Genomic DNA, 19,680 nt, shown 5'->3' on the forward strand with positions numbered 1-19,680 from the left:
GGCGTTTATGAAGCTTTTATTCAAGCAGCTTACTGAGAGGATGCTATTTAATGATTAATAAAGACCTCGAAAATTTGCTTTAGTGAGGTTCATTTATGGTCAGAACTATTATGCTAAAAATAGGATTAATAAATTATGAAGGCTCCCATTCCTGACAGGAAAAATCACTGCAGCAATGTATTCCTCTTAACTTCCAAGGTGCCCATCACTTAATAGTTCATTATCAGCCATGGGCAAGGAGAAGAAAGGCAGCCATTATGATTTTATTCAGGACAGGAACCTTCCAGAACCCCTAGCACACAATCATAGGTACATTTGCCCATGCTCAGAGGCACTCCGGCTTCTTAAAGGGCCCTTGCGCCAAGGCCCTGCATTACAAAACACAGCTGAACACACCGGACAAAGGAATTGCATCCAGGAATCTAGTGACAAAAAACAACAACCCTGAATATTTGGCAAACATCTCCTTCAGCATCCATGCCTCCCAGTGCAGACGAAATATGGAGCAGCAAAAGGAGCTATTGAGGAGGGAGAGGAGGAAAAACACAACTCTCTGAGGAAGAATTGTTCTCTTAATAAGGTTTTCATCTCATCAGGGGAGGCAATTTATGTATTAGAAGCCTAATAATAATCATACGCTGACGGCAAAATACCTCAGCTCCAAGGAATTATTTGGCTTAGCGGGCAGGTCATGCTAAGCGACTGACCGACTTTTGTCCCTCACGCAAAACAAAACTTGCTAACTGCCAAATTAGCCCAAAAATTTTGCATTTGGGGATGCGGGAGTGAGCGGGGGGGGGGGGTCGGGGAGGAGGAAGAGAAACGGAATTAAACACCTCAGCCCGAAAATTTATTATTATTATTATTTTTCTATCAAATTCAAAATCTTTCGGTGATCGTTGTGGTTTCCTTCCTTCTGTAGATTCTCGATTCTGGCAAAATATATGGGGATAAAAGGTTCCTTATCTTCCATCCGGATACCCTCCCCTCTCTTGCGCATACACACGCATGCACTTTTTACCAGTGAAGGCCTGGATGTGTGGGGTTTGGGTCTCATGGACGACCGTGGCCTGAGATAACCCCATGTCGAAATCCCAGACCAAGCAGAGGCTGGAAGGGAACAGCAGCTGCTGCCCAGCCAGGACAATGGAGCCGCTGTCCTCAAACCCAGCGCAGTTAACAATTGTGCCTTTTTTATTTCATTTTGGCAGAGAGGATGAACGGGCAGCCTCGGCTAATCCTGCCCGTGAATAGATCCCTTGGTGCCAGAGCAACTGCGGCACTCAGCCCGCTAACTCGAAAGGGAGAAGCCACCGAGAAGGGTTGGCTACCAAGAGTAGAAAGCAGCCTCTGCAATCTCAAGAGTCCTGAAGTCCTGATGTGTGTGTGTGGACAAGGCACTGGCTGCTCAGAGGAGAGGTAGAAAATGGAGACCTCCCTTCTTCGTCATATGCAGAGATACACCCGAGGCCTAGCTCAAACCAAGATCTATAAGCAGGGTGGCAAGTTTGTGGCCTGAATTCTGCCATGTACCCAAAAACATCTGGAGGGTCATAGGTTAGCCACCCCCTGATCTCAGTGGGTGCTGCCATGATAGATCACAGACCCTCCAACTGCCCCCATTTTTCAGGGATTTACAGAAGCTGTCCCGGTTTCTGATTTGATCCCAGAATGTCCCACTTTTCTTTAGAACATCCTCGTTTTTGCTGGAGAAATGTTGGAGGGTATGGAGTTATGTGACCCCAAAGCCAAGGAGATAAGTAACTAGGCAAACTTTAGAAGACATCTGAAGGCAGCCCTGTATAGAGAAGTTTTTTTAAAAAAATGTTCAGTGTTTCCCCTAATTTCATCAGAGAAATGTTGGAGAGTATGAGATCAGCCTACAAGACATTTGCTCAACTCGGGGGGCTCTGTCCCCAAAATCCCTTTGCTCCCCTTAGTTAGAAGCACATGACCGCTCCCGATTTTGTTTTATTTTTTCTTAGTCCTAGAACACCTGACCATATGCAGAGGTGGTTTCCCACACAACCAAATCACACTTTGCAGGCAGGCTTGAACCCCAGAGACACCACATCCCCTTAGAGTTTTGCATGCATTTGATCCAGAGAAAAGTCCTTCAATGGCACCAGAGGGTTAGGCGGTGAAAATTAAATTGGTTTGTGTTTTAGGAAGAACGAGCTTTACACCCATCAAGAACCTAAAACGGTACCCAACCCCAATGCTGGATTCCCAGATATATTAGGGAGCATGGAGTTATTATTTTGATTTGCAAGAAGAAGTTGCTTGACACACACAGCCACCTCTGTTCCCTTCTCTGGTCCAGGGCCAAAAGTCAGCAGCTTTCTCCCTCTCCTCCTCCTCCTCCAATCATTGCAGATTTGTCCATTGGCAACAATCCGTGGCTCGACCTCCCTCTCTGCCAGGGCCCTTAATGAATGCTAATGTGACAATACTTCCTGGCCTCTTGACACACACGTACGCTGCGCTCCTGTCTATCAAACCCATTTCTCCAAATCCTCTCAAGAGGGAATTTGCATGGCGGCATTTCCATACCTCCCGATAAACGTGCCTGGGTTCCCGCTGCCCCAAAGCAGCATCGTCCAGATACAACGTGGGAAGGACGCAAATGCACTTTGAGGAGAAACGAAAGAATGACTTCTCTTTGGTGCAAACCAGAACCATGCAGCGCCGTGGAACTGGAAGCCAACAGCAGCAATAAATTGCCAAAAAAATGTCCTGGTAAATTTACTACCCGTGGCACAGAAGTGGAGCTGTCCTTCCTTCTCCTCCCCTCCTTTTTCCCCAGGGAAAAGATATGAGGAAAAAACTCCCACCCAAACTCTGCTTTGGCATCAACCTCAATGCAGTGGTCAAAAGCATTTCAAGCAACAAGAGAGTGGTGAAGGCACGGCAACAGGGGGGGAAATGGCCTCCTTCCGTGACGCTGGAGTGGCTCTGAGAAGTTCAGTTGTCCCTCTCCCATCTCTTGAATCATACGAAGCAAATGAGAGAGGCACGGATGTCCTGCAATTGAAGGCACTAGAGGGTGTGACTGAGAGGATGCTGTGAGGAAAAGATGGCTCCCGACAACACAGCTCCTGACCTCTCCAACTGTCCTGCCAGCCACCTACCTGGCCGTGCCTCACCTGTTCAGTAGTGAAGCTACCCCATGGTCCAAGGCCTTAAATGCACTTCTTTTTACCATTCCCTTACAAAGCGTTTCAGCCCCCCCCCAGCCTCCGCTACCATCTTTCTCCCGCCTTTCCCAAACCGACGCGCACCCTACCCACACCTGTCGCCATTTTGTCTTCTCGAATGACCACCTTTTTTTCTGCCAACCCATCCGCAGCTCTTTATTCCGCGACCGGACCCGTGCGGGAGCGCTAGCCCCGCACTTCGCCTTGCGCATACAATTCACAAACACGCACGCACACACATGTACACATGCTAAAGGCATGGCTTGACTGCCCCACGCCATGGCTGTACAAAGAGGCCAGTGGCCCGGGCAACCTACACATTGTACGCTAGCTCCAAAATAATTGCTCTGAAGAGAATAAGAAGATTTCTGCCCACCCACCCCACCCCCGATATCTGTGCCTCACGCAGTGATGCGCTCCTTTTCCTTGGAGGTCATCCGCTACCTGAGCATTTTCTGTGTCCTGTGCAATACTAGCCCCACATCCAGACGTTGTCAATGTATGCATAGCATTTCGCGGCTTCAGGCAGAAACGATTTTTTCTGGGGGAAGGCTGCCTGTTTTCCCTCGGGCCTACATCCCGGGGAACGGCGCAGAGACCTCCCCCTGACCAAATACTGTACAAAGAGATATGAACAAGACAGGCAGTGCTCTGCTTTGGCCCCTCAGGGGGTCTCCTCCGTCTCCTCTCACATCACCGAGCAGCTCTTGGCCCGGTCTTTGCGGATCTCGGGGTCAGTCAACAAGTCCGTCCGAGCGGGCAACTGTGCCGCCCGCTTCAGCCCTCGCTTTGAGTTGCTGCGCTTGAGGTGCTTGTGGATGCGGTTGACGGACGCTAGGGTGGTCACGTGGAAAACGTCCCGCACGCTGTTCTCCGAAACCTTGGAAGAGCATTCCACGTATGCCACAGCACCCAGCTGCCTGGCCAAAATGCTGCCCTGTGCAGGGGGGAAGGGGGTGGAGCGGGTGGGGAGAAAAGCACCAAAACATTATGCCAGAATTTGGCCCCCATATTTATTCTTCTGCTTTTTCCCTCTCTCTCTCACCTTGGTTTCATAAGCCTCCCCCTTGATTTTGCCAAGACCTGCTCCCTTCCGTCCTCTAAACCCCCCCCCCCAGTATTCGTACTCCTAGCACTAATACGGAGCCCCCACCAGATGCTTTCAGCTCGCCACCTTCCCTAGACGCTGCTAACTCCATGTGTTTCTTTAACATCACAGCTAGCAGTTAATTTTAGTTTTTTCCCTAGAAGGTAGAAAGAGAGCAAAGTGCTTCTTTAAAAATATATATATATATATAACAAAACGAGCAAGGGAGGAAGGGCTGGTGTGTAAAACTAGTGAGGGGTGAGAAAAAGGCTGGGGTTTGTGAGTGCCGGAGTGCAAAGCAATGTTAAGCACTTGCCTTGTTGGGTTGGCAATCAGAGACTAACGCTCTCAGTTGCCATTCGGCTCCCCTCTGTCCCCTCCCCCCCCCGGGAAAGGTGCAAAAGGAGCATCGCAGAGTGCGCTGCCTCTGGCACTTTGTCCCTTCCTGCCTTGTGCTTCAGATGCACTTGCCTCTGAACATACAGGGTTGGGTTTTTATTCACCTTGGTTTCTGTCCTGCTCATTTCATTGGCCACAGGGTGGGCTGCAGCACAGATAGGATAGAGAGGAATTCTTTAAAAACATGACCATATATGGCTTGGGAAAGCATTCCCCCCCCATTTTGCAGATTAATTAGCAGCCCTGAGAACATGGGCTGGCTCGTTAGCTCGCATCACCTGCAATTACCTGCCCTGCGGTCCTTCCCCCCCCCCCCGCTGCCTTCCACTCATTTCCTGCCAGAAAACACTTCTGGGGGTAGGGAGTTCACACACACACACATGCACACACAAGTGCATAAACCAGAGAAGATAAACGTAGCTTACACACACTGGGTGCTTGTAGTCAACTGGGGCAATACATACGTTTGGCTCCCGCACATGTCAGGTGCAAGAATCTATACATCCTTCAGACTTCTGAACCCTAAGTTTTTAATGTTTGCTGTCTTAAAGGTAAAGGGACCCCTGACCATTAGGTCCAGTCATGATCAACTCTGGGGTTGTGGCGCTCATCTCGCTTTACTGGCCGAGGGAGCCGGCGTACAGCTTCCGGGTCATGTGGCCAGCATGACTAAGCCGCTTCTGGCGAAACAGAGCAGCGTCCGGAAACGCCGTTTACCTTCCCGCTGGAGCAGTACCTATTTATCTACTTGCACTTTGACGTGCTTTTGAACTGCTAGGTGGGCAGGAACAGGGACCGAGCAACGGGAGCTCACACCGTCACGGGGATTCAAACCGCTGACCTTCTGATCGGCAAGTCCTAGGCTCTGTGGTTTAACCCACAGCGCCACCCACGTCCCTTGTACTGTCTTACTGTGTTTTAATTTACTGGAAGCCACTCAGAATGTCTGGGGTAACCCAGTCAGATGGGCGGCATATTATTATTATTATTATTATTATTATTATTATTATTATTATTATTATTATTGTTATTATTATTATTGTTATTATTAACTCAAGGCCAATGATCAGTTTTTAAAAGCGGAGGTGCTACAGGGGGTGGGCAGGCTCAAGCCTGCCTCACACCCACATCTTCTGGCACCAAGGACTTCCTATCTCACTTGAAATACACTTTTTGCCTGCTCAGAGCCAGTCTCCGTTTTTATTAACGTATCTTGAAACTGAGGCCTAACACTGAGTTACGCACGGTGAGCCCAGGCTCTAAGGAAAACAACAATGACAACGACAACATACCTGCTCATGTGTGACAGGGATAAGGCGCTGTTTGGAAAGTTCCCGTAAAGTGTTCAAGTCGGTGCGCATGTCCAGTTTGCAGCCCACCAGAACCACCTTGGCGCTGGGGCAGAACTCCTGCGTCTCCCCCTGCCACTGCGGGGGAACAAAATCGGGAAATAAAGAACAGCGGGGTTAGAAAAACTGGCTCAATCACCTGCTGTCAGGGCTGGAGTCAGACTCAGGTCAGCACGAGAGATGCAAGGCTCCGTTGTCAATGAAGTTAACTCTCTATTCAAGGAAACGGCATACAATTCAGTAACATTTCTCAGCAGGTCTTGTCCCTATGGAGCAGTTGCCAGAACTGAAGGCCCCTGCCTTCCACCCCGTCTAAGGCTCCTCCTCTCCCAGATGTTTCCCAAGCAGTCTCAAACTGCGCCTGTGCACCTCTGGCCTCTGTTCTGCTCTTATTATCCTGCGCGTTCTTGGAGACCAGAAGGGAGGTGACCTTGTCGCAGCTGAAGAGGGAGACTCCCATGATTCTTCAGCAGCCTCTTGAACCCCCCTCCTCTGCTTCATCCTCTGAGTCTGAACTGCTCCCTGTCACCGGCTCTCCCTGCTCACTAAACCCCGTTGCCCCTTCAGCATCCAGTTCTCTCTCTGACCTCTTCTCAGTGTCCCACCACCAATCCCCGGGCTCTGATCATTCCTCCTCTGGGGTTTCCCTTGGGGCTCCCACCACTCCTCTTCGGTCCAGCCAGTCCCCGACACCTCTCACCTCCATTATGCTTCTGGCCTTTTCCATTTGCCATTTTTTAAAAGCGCTCTCCGCCGCAACACTTGTTGCTATTTAGACGAGCAGCAAAATACAGCCGGTAAAGTTTTTTCACGCGATGCCACATTCCATAAATCAGCAACAATACTGAAAACCAGCGTTCCAGGAAAGGAAAGGGCGTTGCTTGCTGATATTCAGCACATAAAAATGATACACTACCCCTTTGCAAAATTTAGATTACAAGCTGAAGATTTCTATTGTAAAGCTTTCAGGTTGCGACATGTTCTCTTTCAACAGTTTTTGCACAATGCCTGGCTGCTTGGGCATCTAAATAATATATTGGTAGAGTCTGGCTTATTTTGCTCAGTGATGATGGCTCTGCTCTCTGCATATACTCCAAGGCTTCCTTTTCTTTTTGCTGCTGTGCCCATTCCATGACTTTATTCTCGCACCACCCCAGGAACAGGAACTGGTATTGGCCAACGTACTTCAGTATTCCAAGAATCTCTGCTTCAAACATCAGCTATAAAAGCAAGTTTCTAGCCCGTGAGGCTGAAAACACTTCAAAGTATGGGAAAGTCTCCAGTGTTATGGGGCTGGGCTGAGAAGGGTTCCGTCAGTGATGGGGACTGCTACACAGCCTTGAATAAATCTTTGGAGGGGTTTTTTCCTACCAGCAAATAACAGAAGCACAAATGGGAAAATTCAGGATTATTTGCATTGTTCATACAGATTTCTGGCACTGAATTTGGGTCACCTTGGTGTCTCCACCGAGCCTCAGCTCAGTAGAAATCAAGTCTCTACAAAGTTGTTTATTCAAAGAGCGTCAAATGGCTTCCCTTCCCCTCTGGCCTTACAAGCTGTGTGGAGCCAAAGCTCAGTGGGAAATCAAACGCCGGTTCCTATTTTGCAGCCAACTCCAGTTTTGCACCCAACGGGCAGCAATTACGAGGGCTCCCCACCCCTCCCCAACGCATTCACATTCCAGCCTGGGGGCACAACACTCCGCTTTCAAAACCTCCCATATTTATATCAGTATCAAAAAGCTACACCCCCTGATTTCTGCTTCGCAGCACCTGAGGAGCAATTTCTGCCACGCAAGCCTGTGCAGTGTTCACTGGAGGGAAGCAGAAAGCTGTTCGGAAAAGAAGTCCTATGGGACACCCATTTGTTTTAAGCTTCAAAAAACCCTCCACACGTTCCCCTCAAAGCCTCTGGGAGGGTTTCTGCAGAGACAAACCGAAGGTGAGCAGTGCAGGGTATAGATGGGAACAGGAACAATTTGCCAGAATGCGCAGAGATAGCCTATTTCAAAACCCTCTTAGTTTCCCCCCCACCCAGAAGTCACTGAGCATGCAGTTGGGACTAGGTGGGTTCCAAGTCCTGAGGCATCGACTTCTGGGAACTTTTAACTAAAATAATATAAAGTTAAAGCCTCACCCACAGTGTCACGTAACAGAAACAGCTCTTGGCTCCAGCCGTTCTGATTTAAAGAACGAAGAAGCTAAATATGCAATGTTGCCAGGCACATTGGGGGCTTTCGGTTATGCTGGCCATAACCCACAGCTGGCAGAGAATATTCCGCAAATAGATGTGAGAAGAACAGCATGCAAGAACAGCATTGCTGTTCCATTTGCAGTCTCCTGTTTTCGCACGTGGACAGCGCTCCCTGGATAGCAGCATTTGCCGGCGAGTTGTCAGAGATATTCTAGGCATGAGGACTAGAGTCTTTCCCCTGGAGTCCCATCCCCAAATTCCCAGAACGCAAGCTCCGGAAGGGAAACTATGTCAGAAACCAAAGCTTAGAGCTGCCTCTTCTTCTTCTTTGGTGATCCCTTGTAGCTGAGTAAGATGGTCTTCCATAAACACGGTTTTAACAATGAGTCCATAGGTGACTGTGGAGGCCAATTCTGGATCCACAACTCCTTCCACAGTGGGGACATTGGTTTCCAGACGGGAGTTGAGCATGGTGTGGATTTGCCAAGCATGCCTTCCTCTTAGCACGTTTCTCCCGTGCGTCCTGAGTTCGAGTGTCGTCAAAGCCAGCTCAGAGCACAACTGTGATTCTGGAGTCCCGCTGTCAGCTCTCCCCAGACTGAAAGATCATCCCTGCCCCATCCCAAACTCCCCAGCCCATTCTAGCTGGCTCACCTTTTTAAGGACGCTGTCCAAGGTCTCTGGGCGGCTAATGTCAAAGCAGATGAGAACAGCATCCGAGTCAGGATAGGCAAGGGGGCGCACATTGTCATAGTATGTTGAGCCTGTGTAAGAAACACACATAACATTAGCTTGTTCGTATTGAGATTATACATAGCATTCGGCCTTTTAACTTAGAGGGCTTATCCCTTAACAGCTGAAACAGAATTCCACACAGAGCCGACACGTTTTTTGAAATTAAAATCTGGAAATTTCAAATTTGCAGGACTGAATGATAAATGGTTTCCAGTAGATGGTAAGTGACCCATGCACAACTCCACACACCCTGGTTTTATATTACGGTTGTTTTAAAGCTCCTCAACTCATAATTAAGAAACTGTTTAAAAGAGTGTCTATCAGATTTGGGAAACACATGCATTTAAGTCCTTTTGTATGCGGTTTCATCAAGCATTCACCCTCCCGGTTCATTTCAACTTTCCTGGGGTGCGTGCATACCTGAATGCCCTCCTAATTTAGATTTATTTAATTAATTTGTATACCACCTTTCATTCGTAGATTTCAGGGAGGTTCCCAACATAAAAAATACAAGATACAAAAAACATTCTATCCAGTTTGGAGGCCCAGAATGTTCTCAACCTGCAAAATGAGGCAACACCTTTAAAAAATAAAAATAGACAGAACTACACACAGTTTCTAAAAAACCACATTTGCAGAAGTAACGTGCGCGCAGAAGGCTTAACCCCTTTACTTGCCAAAGTGTTTTCCAAAGGTTGCTTTCCCTCCAGCTAGAATTGCTTCAAGTTTCATAGCCCAGCAGAGGAGGAATCCAGGAGACGGGAATAAAAAAGCATTGTTGACCCCAGAACTTAGGAAAAGATTGAGGGTCTAGCAACTGGCGTTTGACCACCAAAGCAGACCAAGGGTAATAAGGTAAGGATTGCCACGCAACAAAACTATCCCTCTCCCTGTCTAAGAGTCTCCAAAGTCCTGATAGACAGTTGGCTTTCCTGAATATCTATTTCCAAGTCCCAATTCCGTCATCGTTTCCCATTGGGTGTCCACGGGCAAATTATAGCTTCCCAGTTCCCCTCTGTAAAATGGAAACAACAACTGGTCTTAGAGGGCTGTGAGCAGTGTTCAAAATTAGCCAGGTGCCAGGCACATTTGACACCTGGCTATTGGCTACTAACAACCAAGTCAAGATGCCTGGCTCCTGGATGGTGCCTGACATCTGGGGATCATTGGATCAGGACTGTTTTCACACACGAATACCCCAAACTGTAGAATTCTATCAGTTATATTTTATCTGCTCAATCAGAATGGATTTCTGGAACCAAAATGCTTTTTCTGTGCAGCCTGAGCAGGAGCAGTCAATAACATTCTAGTAAACTGTAGTAGTTCGTCTTCACTTAACCCCCCCCCCCACTGCCCTGCACACAGTTCTGAAGAATATTCCTATGTTATGAATGGTCCAGGTCACTATTAAGAAAAAGAGGTCGGAATAAGGTACCCCTGCCCGTACGGGCCAGTCGTGTCCGACTCTAGGGTTGTGCGCCCATCTCACTTAAGAGGCCAGGGGCCAGCGCTGTCCAGAGACACTCTGGCGAGCCGGCACCAGCGCAGCACACGGGAACGCCATTTACCTTCCCGCTATAAAGTGGTACCTATTTATCTACTTGCACTTTAGGGGTGCTTTCGAACTGCTAGGTGGGCAGGAGCTGGGACCGAAAGACGGGAGCTCACCCCACCGCGGGGATTCGAACCGCCGACCATGCGATCGGCAAGTCCTAGGCACTGAGGTTATACCCACAGCGCCACCCGCGTAATAGGTCGGAATAGGCCTATATATATGTGTGTGTGTGGACTGTCCCTGGACCAAGTCACTTTTCCTCCTTAAGTTCTCAAAGTTCCTAACCCAGCTCAAGGTTGTCATTTGAACCAGCCAGTTGTTTAACTGAGAATCAACCACAGTCAGCCCATCATTTGAAAAATAAGACTTGCCCCAAACGGCAACTAGTCATTCCATTTTGTAACCTGGGTTTAAGGAGCCATTTGGCACCTAGGTTCTATATCAAACATTGGCTGTGGTGGCAATTATAAACAGATGCTGTATATCGCTTTGTACTTTCAAAGTGCCATGCAGGAAATTCCTTGGGGCCGTGGACTGGAAGCCAGGGAACTAACATCCCTTCTGTTTAGAATAGGTAGCCTGAAGCAAATTCCCCCACCTTGTAGAAGTGGTGCCAGGATACCAGCGCAGCAGAGGCCATAAATTAAAGGTAAAAGGACCCCTGACTGTTAAGTCCAGTTACAGACGACCATGGGGTTGCGGCGCTCATCTCGCTATACTGGCCGAGCTTTCCAGGTCATATGGCCAGCATGACTAAGCCACTTCTGGCGAACCAGAGCAGCACACGGAAACACCATTTACCTTCCCGCTAGAGCAGTACCTATTTATCTACTTGCACTGGCGTGCTTTCAAACTGCTAGTACCGAGCAATGGGAGCTCACCCCGTTGCGGGGATTCGAACCGCTGACCTTCTGATCGGCAAGCCCTAGGCCAGGGGTCAGCAACCTTTTTCAGCCATGGGCTGCTCCACCCACCGTCCCTCAGACCATGTGGTGGGCCAGACTATTTTTTTGGGGGGGGGGAATGAACGAATTCCTATGCCCCACAAATAACCCAGAGATGCATTTTAAATAAAAGGACACATTCTAATCATGTAAAAACACACTGATTCCTGGACCGTCCACGGGCCGGATTGAGATGTCGATTGGGCCGCATCCAGTCCCCGGGCCTTAGGCTGCCTACCCCTGCCCTAGGCTCTGTGGTTTAGACCACAGCGCCACCCGAGTCCCAGGCCATAAATAATGCTGCAATTATATATTCTGCCGAAGCCAAATCCACAACAGCACATGCCCCAAATGGGAGCAAACGTTTTGATTTGAGGCACAAATTGCCAATGCCTCACTAGACAGCAATGGATCTGTGGCACGACATTTTCGGAGGTTTCAGTTCAGCTGCGTGAGCAGAGTCCAGCTTCTTGGGAGGGAAGAAGGAATAGGTGCTTGCTTATAATGGACAAAAGGAGGAAGGGACAAACCAATGGGCGATACCTCACCGCCCAGACTGGACCCATTCTGAACCTCCCCTTACGTTAGCAAGAAATGTCCTCTTCTAGATTAGTCCTTAGGGACGGGAGCACTTGCTACTTCACAGCTGAGGAACTGCCCTTCCTGGATAGCAGCTACTACTACCAGCAAGAAATGACCAGTCCTTCATTTCCAAAGGAAGAGGCTGGGGAGGAAGCCAGCTGGATGTGATCTCTGACCTGCAATCTCAATTACAGTGGTACCTCGCAAGACGAATGCCTCGCAAGACAAAAAACTCGCTAGGCGAAAGGGTTTTTGGTTTTCTGAGCTGCTTCGCAAGACGATTTTCCCTATGGGCTTGCTTCGCAAGACGGAAACGTCTTGCAAGTTTGTTTCCTTTTTCTTAACACCGTTAATACAGTTGTGACTTGACTTCGAGGAGCAACTCATAGAACGCGGTGTGGTAGCCTTTTTTGAGGTTTTTGAAGACTTTGGTGATTTTTGAAGCTTTTCCAAAACTTTCCCGGCACCGTGCTTCGCAAGACGAAAAAACTCGCGGAACGAATTAATTTCGTCTTGCGAGGCACCACTGTATATCGTGAAAGACTGTGCTGACTCGGTGGCAAGGGAGAGGCCTGCTCCAAGCGCTGAGATGCACTCTATTACTATTTCCAGTGCTGGAGCACCGAGCCCTTCTTCCCACACCAGAACAAAGTGCGCAGGGTGAAGCAAGGTGTCATGAGATGCGTGTGGCTGCCGCCAAGAAACCAGCAGCTACGTGCCTAGCTCTCATCTCCCCTTCAATGTCGTGGATCGGCTGGATGCAAGTGAATGGGGGGAGGCCCTCCCGGGAAGAAGGCTCAGAGCCTGGGAAGCTGAAGAGGTAACAGGGTTTAGTGAGCAGGAAGAGGTTGTGGCAGAGAGCAGTCCAAAATCAGAGGCAGAAGCTGAAGCAGAAGAGGAGGGAGGCCAAGAGGCAGAGCTGAGTCAGGCTGGTGAAGAAGCCAGGGTGTCTCCCCCTTCTGCTGTGAAAAGCTCCCCTTCGCCCTGATCTCCCAGGACCAGGAGAGGTGTGAAGTGGGAGGAGCAGAGACAGGTGTGCTGGTGGAGTCTCATATTGCTTGGGAAGGACCCAGGAGAGCAGGAGTCTTAGGCAGCTATGGGAAGGCAGGGACCTTCCCTCTCTACAACTGCCTCATGGGGGAAAGACCTACCAAGAAGAGTTGTTGTGCTCCTTAGGCCTGGCACTCCTGAGATGGCCTTGTTTCTGCTATTAAAGAGTTAACGCCACTTACTCGGTGTGATTTATTGCTGGCTCGCTCCTGACATTCTCTAACACAGGGGTAGTCAACCTTTTTATACCTAATGCCCACTAATGATGGTAAAATTTCCTTACCACCCACCAGTGCTGCAGTAACATGTGGCGTAGAACCCCCTACTGCCCACCTGGAATCCTGAAACGCCCACTAGTAGGCAGTAGGGACCAGGTTGACTACCTCTGCTCTAAGGTCTAGTACAACATCCATGACCACCTGGGTTTTTGCAGATCCCCATCTCAGCCAGCGACCACTGAGAGGGGTGAGGTGGGGTTAATGTGGAACGGTGTGGCACTAAGGAATGGGACACAGCTGTACTTCATGCTACAGGCAGGGAAGGGGGGGAGGAGTCAAAAGGCAGCGGCTGTTTTCGGGAGCAGCTGCGAGTGCATCTCGTAATGTCTAGTTCCTCCCTCACCCGGTTACAAAAGCCAGGCAGAGCTGCCTGCGATGTCCCAACTCATCCAAGTTGCTACTCTCTTGCCAGGCCAAGGACTGCAATGAACAGCTGCACTCTGCACCAGAACGGAGCCAATCCATCATCTGCTCTGGGAGATAGTGACATTCGTTGCACAGGGATGGTGGCCCGCTCCGGTTCAGAAGCAGCGATGCCCACTTTTGCTCTTGGCATCTTGTAGCTCTACACTGTGCCAAGACCTGATCATGGCAGCCAAAGTGCCAGAATATCAGAGAGAGAGTTTGACTACAGGGCCACTGCGCATGCTGAGCCAAATCGACAAAATCCAAGCATTGCAAAGGTGGGTGGGACGCAGGAGCTCATCTCTCCCGATTCCCCTTCTGCATGATAGGACTAGCCCCGGACATATCTACCCAGAGCTCAACGTGCCACTATCAGGAGGGCTGGGCGCTCTGCACACGTGCTTCCGAAGGCACAGCCCTGTTCGCTGTAGCTGCTTTTAAAAGACGGGCTGTGGGTTAAACCACAGAGCCTAGGACTTGCTGATCAGAAAGTCAGCGGTTCGAATCCCTGTGACGGGGTGAGCTCCCGTTGTTCGGTCCCTGCTCCTGCCAACCTAACAGTTCAAAAGCACGTCAAAGTGCAAGTAGATAAATAGGTAGTGCTCCGGCGGGAAGGTAAACGGCATTTCTGTGAGCTGCTCTGGTTTGCCAGAAGCGGCTTAGACCCGGAAGCTGTACGCCGGCTCCCTCGGCCAGTAAAGCAAGATGAGCGCCGCAACCCCAGAGTTGGCCACGACTAGACCTAATTGTCAGGGGTCCCTTTACCTTTACCTAATGTTCAAATCCAAGTCCGGGAAGAGCCCAAGCCTGGGGATGGGGAAACAGGAGCAAGGGAAAGATTCTGCTGCGGCTTCCAAGCAAACAGGGCAACGCTGCAGAGAAGAGATCTAGACGCACAGTGCCAGTCTGACACAAAGAGGGAGCCCTAATTGCTTTTGCAATGAGTCACCTCTGAAGCACAGCACACAATGACAGGAGCATTAACAACAAGCAATATTCTTCACACAGCACCATATGTCTCCCGCGTCTTAAGGATACCAAAAAGTGGTATCAGACCCACAAGCAGTGTCAGAAACTCAGATATATAATCTAATCAAATGGCCTAGGTCATTATTTATTTATTTATTTATTTATACCCTGCCCATCTGGCTGAGTTTCCCCAGCCACTCTGGGCGGCTCCCAATCAAATGTTAAAAACAGTACAGCATTAAATATTAAAAACTTCCCGGAACAAGGCTGCCTTCAGATGTCTTTTAAAGATAGGATAGCTGCCTATTTCCTTCACATCTGAAGGGAGGGTGTTCCACAGGGATGGTGCCACCACTGATAAGTCCCTCTGTCTGGTTCCCTGTAAGCTCACTTCTCGCAATGAGGGAGCCGCCAGAAGGCTCTCAGCGCTGGACCTCGGTGTCTGGGCTGAACGATGTGGGTGGAGACGCTCCTTCAGGTATACTGGGCCGAGGCCGTTTAGGGCTTTAAAGGTCAGCACCAACACTTTGAATTGTGCTCGGAAACATACTGGGAGCCAATGCAGATCTCTCAGGACTGGTGTTATGTGGTCCTGGCGGCCAGTCCCAGTCACCAGTCTAGCTGCCGCATTCTGGATTAGTTGTAGTTTCCGGGTCATCTTCAAAGGTAGCTCCACGTAGAGCACATTGCAGTAGTCCAAGCGAGAGATAACCAGAGCATGTACCACTCTGGCAAGACAGTCTGCAGGCAGGAAGGGTCTCAGCTTGCATACCAGATGGAGCTGGTAGACAGCCGCCCTGGACACAGAATTGACCTGCGCCTCCATGGATAGCTGTGAGTCCAAAATGACTCCCAGGCTGCACACTTGGTCCTTCAGGGGCACAGTTGCCCCATTCAGGACCAGGGAATCCCCCCCACCCCCATGGAATGTATTGGCACTTTTTTGTGATGAGGGTGATTCATTTCATTTATATTCCAAGGAACAAATCTCAAGGTTTACAACACATTAAAACATCAAATAAAACAATCCAGGAAAAACACCAAAATTCAAGCTTCAAGGGAAACATTTTAGATCCTTCTGTTCAGTGACATTTTGCTTCCCCCAGTCTGGCATGCAGAGATCTCCGCACCGTCGCAATTGGAACCACACCGGCGGCAAAACGCGCCTGGCACCTGGCTAATTTCTAACACTGAAGGGTGGAACTGCAGCTTCTCCTGGTAAAAGTTGAACTGGAAAGCTGCAGAAAATGTTGGCATGGAAGCTCAAACAACGGAGCTGTGAAAAGGCTGTGGTTCTCTGGTTCCAAAAGGCCTTCCAAAGGCCCAGATCCCTCTGGAAGGGAGCAGCACCCTCGTATTTTCTCCCTGTGTATATTGGTCGTCTTGGTTTTCCTGGTGCAAAGAAAACATAGTGCTTTCCCTTAAGGCTGGTCCAGAAGCTGCAACTGATAAGGAATGCTGCAGCAAGGTTGCTGACGGCAGGGTTTCCTTTTGATAACATGCAACACCATTGCTGAAAGAACTGCACAGGCTGCTAATATGCTATCAGAACAAGTTTAAGATCTGCTTTCAGCAGACAAAGCCCTGAGCAACTTGGGATCAGATTATCTTCAGGATCACCTAACCTTACATACCCCTGCCTGGTTGCTGCATACCTTGAAATAGGCACTGCTAGTGGTGTCACAAGTTCCTTGCATCTACAAAGAAAACTCCCCAGGGCTTTTAGTGTTGTGGCACCTGCCCTTTGGAATGTTCTCCCGGTAAATTACCAGGCAGGCGTCAACACCACTGGAGTTTAAGCACCTGCTTAAAACAGGTTTGTTCAGCTAGCCTTACTCCAACAGGTGATCCGGTAAAGTTTATTTGATTTGTTGATTTGTTATTCTCTGTGTTGTTATTCTTAAAAAGCAGAGACATCACCTTGCCGACAAAGGTCCGTATAGTCAAAGCTATGGTTTTCCCAGTAGTGATGTATGGAAGTGAGAGCTGGACCATTAAGAAGGCTGATCGCCGAAGAATTGATGCTTTTGAATTATGATGCTGGAGGAGACTCTTGAGAGTCCCATGGACTGCAAGAAGATCAAACCTCTCCATTCTGAAGGAAATCAGCCCTGACTACTCACTGGAAGGACAGATCCTGAAGCTGAGGCTCCAATACTTTGGCCACCTCATGAGAAGAGAAGACTCCCTGGAAAAGACCCTGATGTTGGGAAAGATGGAGGGCACAAGGAGAAGGGGACGACAGAGGACGAGATGGTTGGACAGTGTTCTTGAAGCTACCAGCATGAGTTTGACCAAACTGCGGGAGGCAGTGGAAGACAGGAGTGCCTGGTGTGCTCTGGTCCATGGGGTCACGAAGAGTTGGACACGACTAAACGACTAAACAACACCACCACCCAAACAATTTTTCGGTCCACATCCCCTTCCCCAGCCTTGAACACCCCACCACCCAGCGGAAAAGGATGTACCAAGTTTATCCTCCATCCCCAACAAAACAAAACTGCACGAGAAATAGCCGATCAATTGTCCCCATGCCAGGGCCTGCCAAAGGAAAAGCAGAACCAGTAGGATTTGGGTCAATAGAATCTAGACTGGTCCCCAGGCTCAAGCCGGAGAAATCCACCACCCCATTATCTAAGAAATGCAGTCAGCCTGGATTTACCAGAAGTGGCCTGGAGTGCGAACACCTCCAAAAGCCAATTAAAATCCCTGTGAAGGTCTGGCCGGTTCACTAAGGAGCAGCAGCTAAAACCTTGCCAGAGAGAGAGCGAGAGCACTGCAGAATGAAAGCATCTCTCTTCCAAATCACTCTCTTTTAGCCTGGATTACTCAGTCTGTATACTAATAAGCAACATGCAGTTAGGGCACTCATTTGTGCCCTCCTGCACACACCCCGTGATCCAGCTTCGGGTGGAAAGGGGAGAGGAAGCAATTGTGCATGTTTTTCTAAGTGCAGTGTTTCGAAAACAAAAAAGTGACCACGGATGCGCAAACAGCAATGACCAGACCCCAGAACATGACAATGGAAGAGGCTGGTACAGACACAGACATTCATCAAGTGTTCCACCATCCTAGTCCGGCCATAGTTCTCAGGGGTGGAGCAAATCCAAAATGGTAAAAGGCCTGGAAACGATGCCTTATGAGGAACGGCTAAGGGAGCTGGGCATGTTTAGCCTGGAGAAGAGGAGGTTAAGGGGTGATATGATAGCCATGTTCAAATATATAAAAGGATGTCATATAGAGGAGGGAGAAAGGTTGTTTTCTGCTGCTCCAGAGAAGCGGACACGGAGCAATGGATCCAAACTACAAGAAAGAAGATTCCACCTAAACATTAGGAAGAACTTCCTGACAGTAAGAGCTGTTCGACAGTGGAATTTGCTGCCAAGGAGTGTGGTGGCGTCTCCTACTTTGGAGGTCTTTAAGCAGAGGCTTGACAACCATATGTCAGGAGTGCTCTGATGGTGTTTCCTGCTTGGCAGGGGGTTGGACTCGATGGCCCTTGTGGTCTCTTCCAACTCTCTGATTCTATGAAATTTGGGGCAGAAAGGCAAGCAAAGGGGGAATGATCAGGAACACAGAGTGAGATTTCCACACACCCCTTGTTTGCAGGCGTCACTTACCCAGACTAACCTGATCCAGCCAGCAAGGTTTCCGTTCAGTCACTAACAGCAGCAGCATTCAAACCGGCTTTTAACTGTGGCTGCAAGTGAAGCCACAACACAGTTGCATCCCATAGAACCAAATGGAGCAAACCATGACTCCTGCGGCCAGGCAGCGCATGTTTCGGATTTGGGTTTGTCTGCAAAAGCTGCACGTCTGCCAGCGGGCTATGAATCAGCATGCAACCAAGCCAAAAGCTTAGAGAAAGGAGACCCAATAAGTAAATGGCACAATCGCTCCACGGGAGTCTGCTTGGGAGCTTGCAACAAAGTCAGTGCCAGGTGACTCTTCCTAGCTCACAAGGTTCAGAATGCCTCCAAGGCTCTTCTTTGTGCATGGGAACACCAAGAAGCGAGGAATGTGCAAAAACCGCATCAGGCGGCGCATGCAAATGTCGTGGAATGGAGCATGCACTAAAATGGAATTTCACGCAAATCCCAAGTGTCTATGATTTGGGGATTTTCTCCTTTTGCTTCTCAACACACAGAGCTCCATTCACCCACCCAGAAAGAAAACAGAATGAACCACTGGTTCAGTCGAGCTCAGTAATGTCTTCTGCAGCTCCCTTGTGCTTTAAGTTAGGGACTCTTACCCAGACAACAACAACAACAAGACATAAATTCACCAAGGGCCAAGTCCCTTCAATGTGTGCTTGTGAAATGAAAACACCTGAATCCCTACATCATGTTATGTTTATCTGCCCTATGTACAGTTCAGTTCGTGCTAGTATACTAAACTCCATAATCCAGCCTATGGCTGACAAACCAGTAGACCTACAGCTTGCCTGGGTTCTTCAAGATGTGGATCCTTATATTACCTTACAGGTTGCTAAATTCCTAACAGCTGTCCTCTCGTACAAGAGACGGAAAGGAATGTTAGCTGATTATTGATAGTTATAAGAATTTTCTACAATGACATCAGACATTGACTTTAGTGTAGTGCCTAAATTTTAATCTTAATCTTAAATTTTTCTTTTGAATTGTTAATATCTGTCCTTGTGAGCTGTGAATTGTGTTATATTACTTGTGGCTTGTACGAGCCCGTTGTTTTATTTGATTTGTTTTGTTGTGTTGTGTTTTTATGATGGGCGTAAAGCCGAATAAACAGTTGTTGTTGTCTTACCCAGAGATGCTGGGGGTTTGAACCTGGGAACTTTTGAATGCAAAGGAGGCAATCTGCACTTGTGCTAAGGCCTCCCCCCTTTTTAAAATAATAATAAAAAATTCCACTCATCCCTCTCTCCCGACAGACGCTGTCTTCACAAGAGCTTTTGGAG

At 48.9% G+C, this 19,680-nt stretch overlaps 1 protein-coding gene across 1 annotated transcript in view; it reads right to left on the reverse strand.

Moving 5' to 3' along the window:
- Positions 1 to 243: 243 nt before the first annotated feature.
- The window catches only part of RND2 (Rho family GTPase 2), a 37,364-nt gene continuing 17,927 nt past the window's right edge, over positions 244 to 19,680 (reverse strand). The window contains exons 3-5 of the mRNA XM_081166904.1: positions 8,881 to 8,990; positions 5,976 to 6,110; positions 244 to 4,134 (exon numbers count right to left, since the gene is read on the reverse strand). Coding sequence (XP_081023030.1) covers positions 3,886 to 4,134; positions 5,976 to 6,110; positions 8,881 to 8,990 — 494 coding nt within the window. The 3' untranslated portion in view covers positions 244 to 3,885. The remainder of the gene's footprint in view (positions 4,135 to 5,975; positions 6,111 to 8,880; positions 8,991 to 19,680) is intronic.

Source organism: Podarcis bocagei, assembly GCF_964188305.1.
Source record: "Podarcis bocagei genome assembly, chromosome: 13".
In the NCBI taxonomy this organism is placed as follows: domain Eukaryota; kingdom Metazoa; phylum Chordata; class Lepidosauria; order Squamata; family Lacertidae; genus Podarcis; species Podarcis bocagei.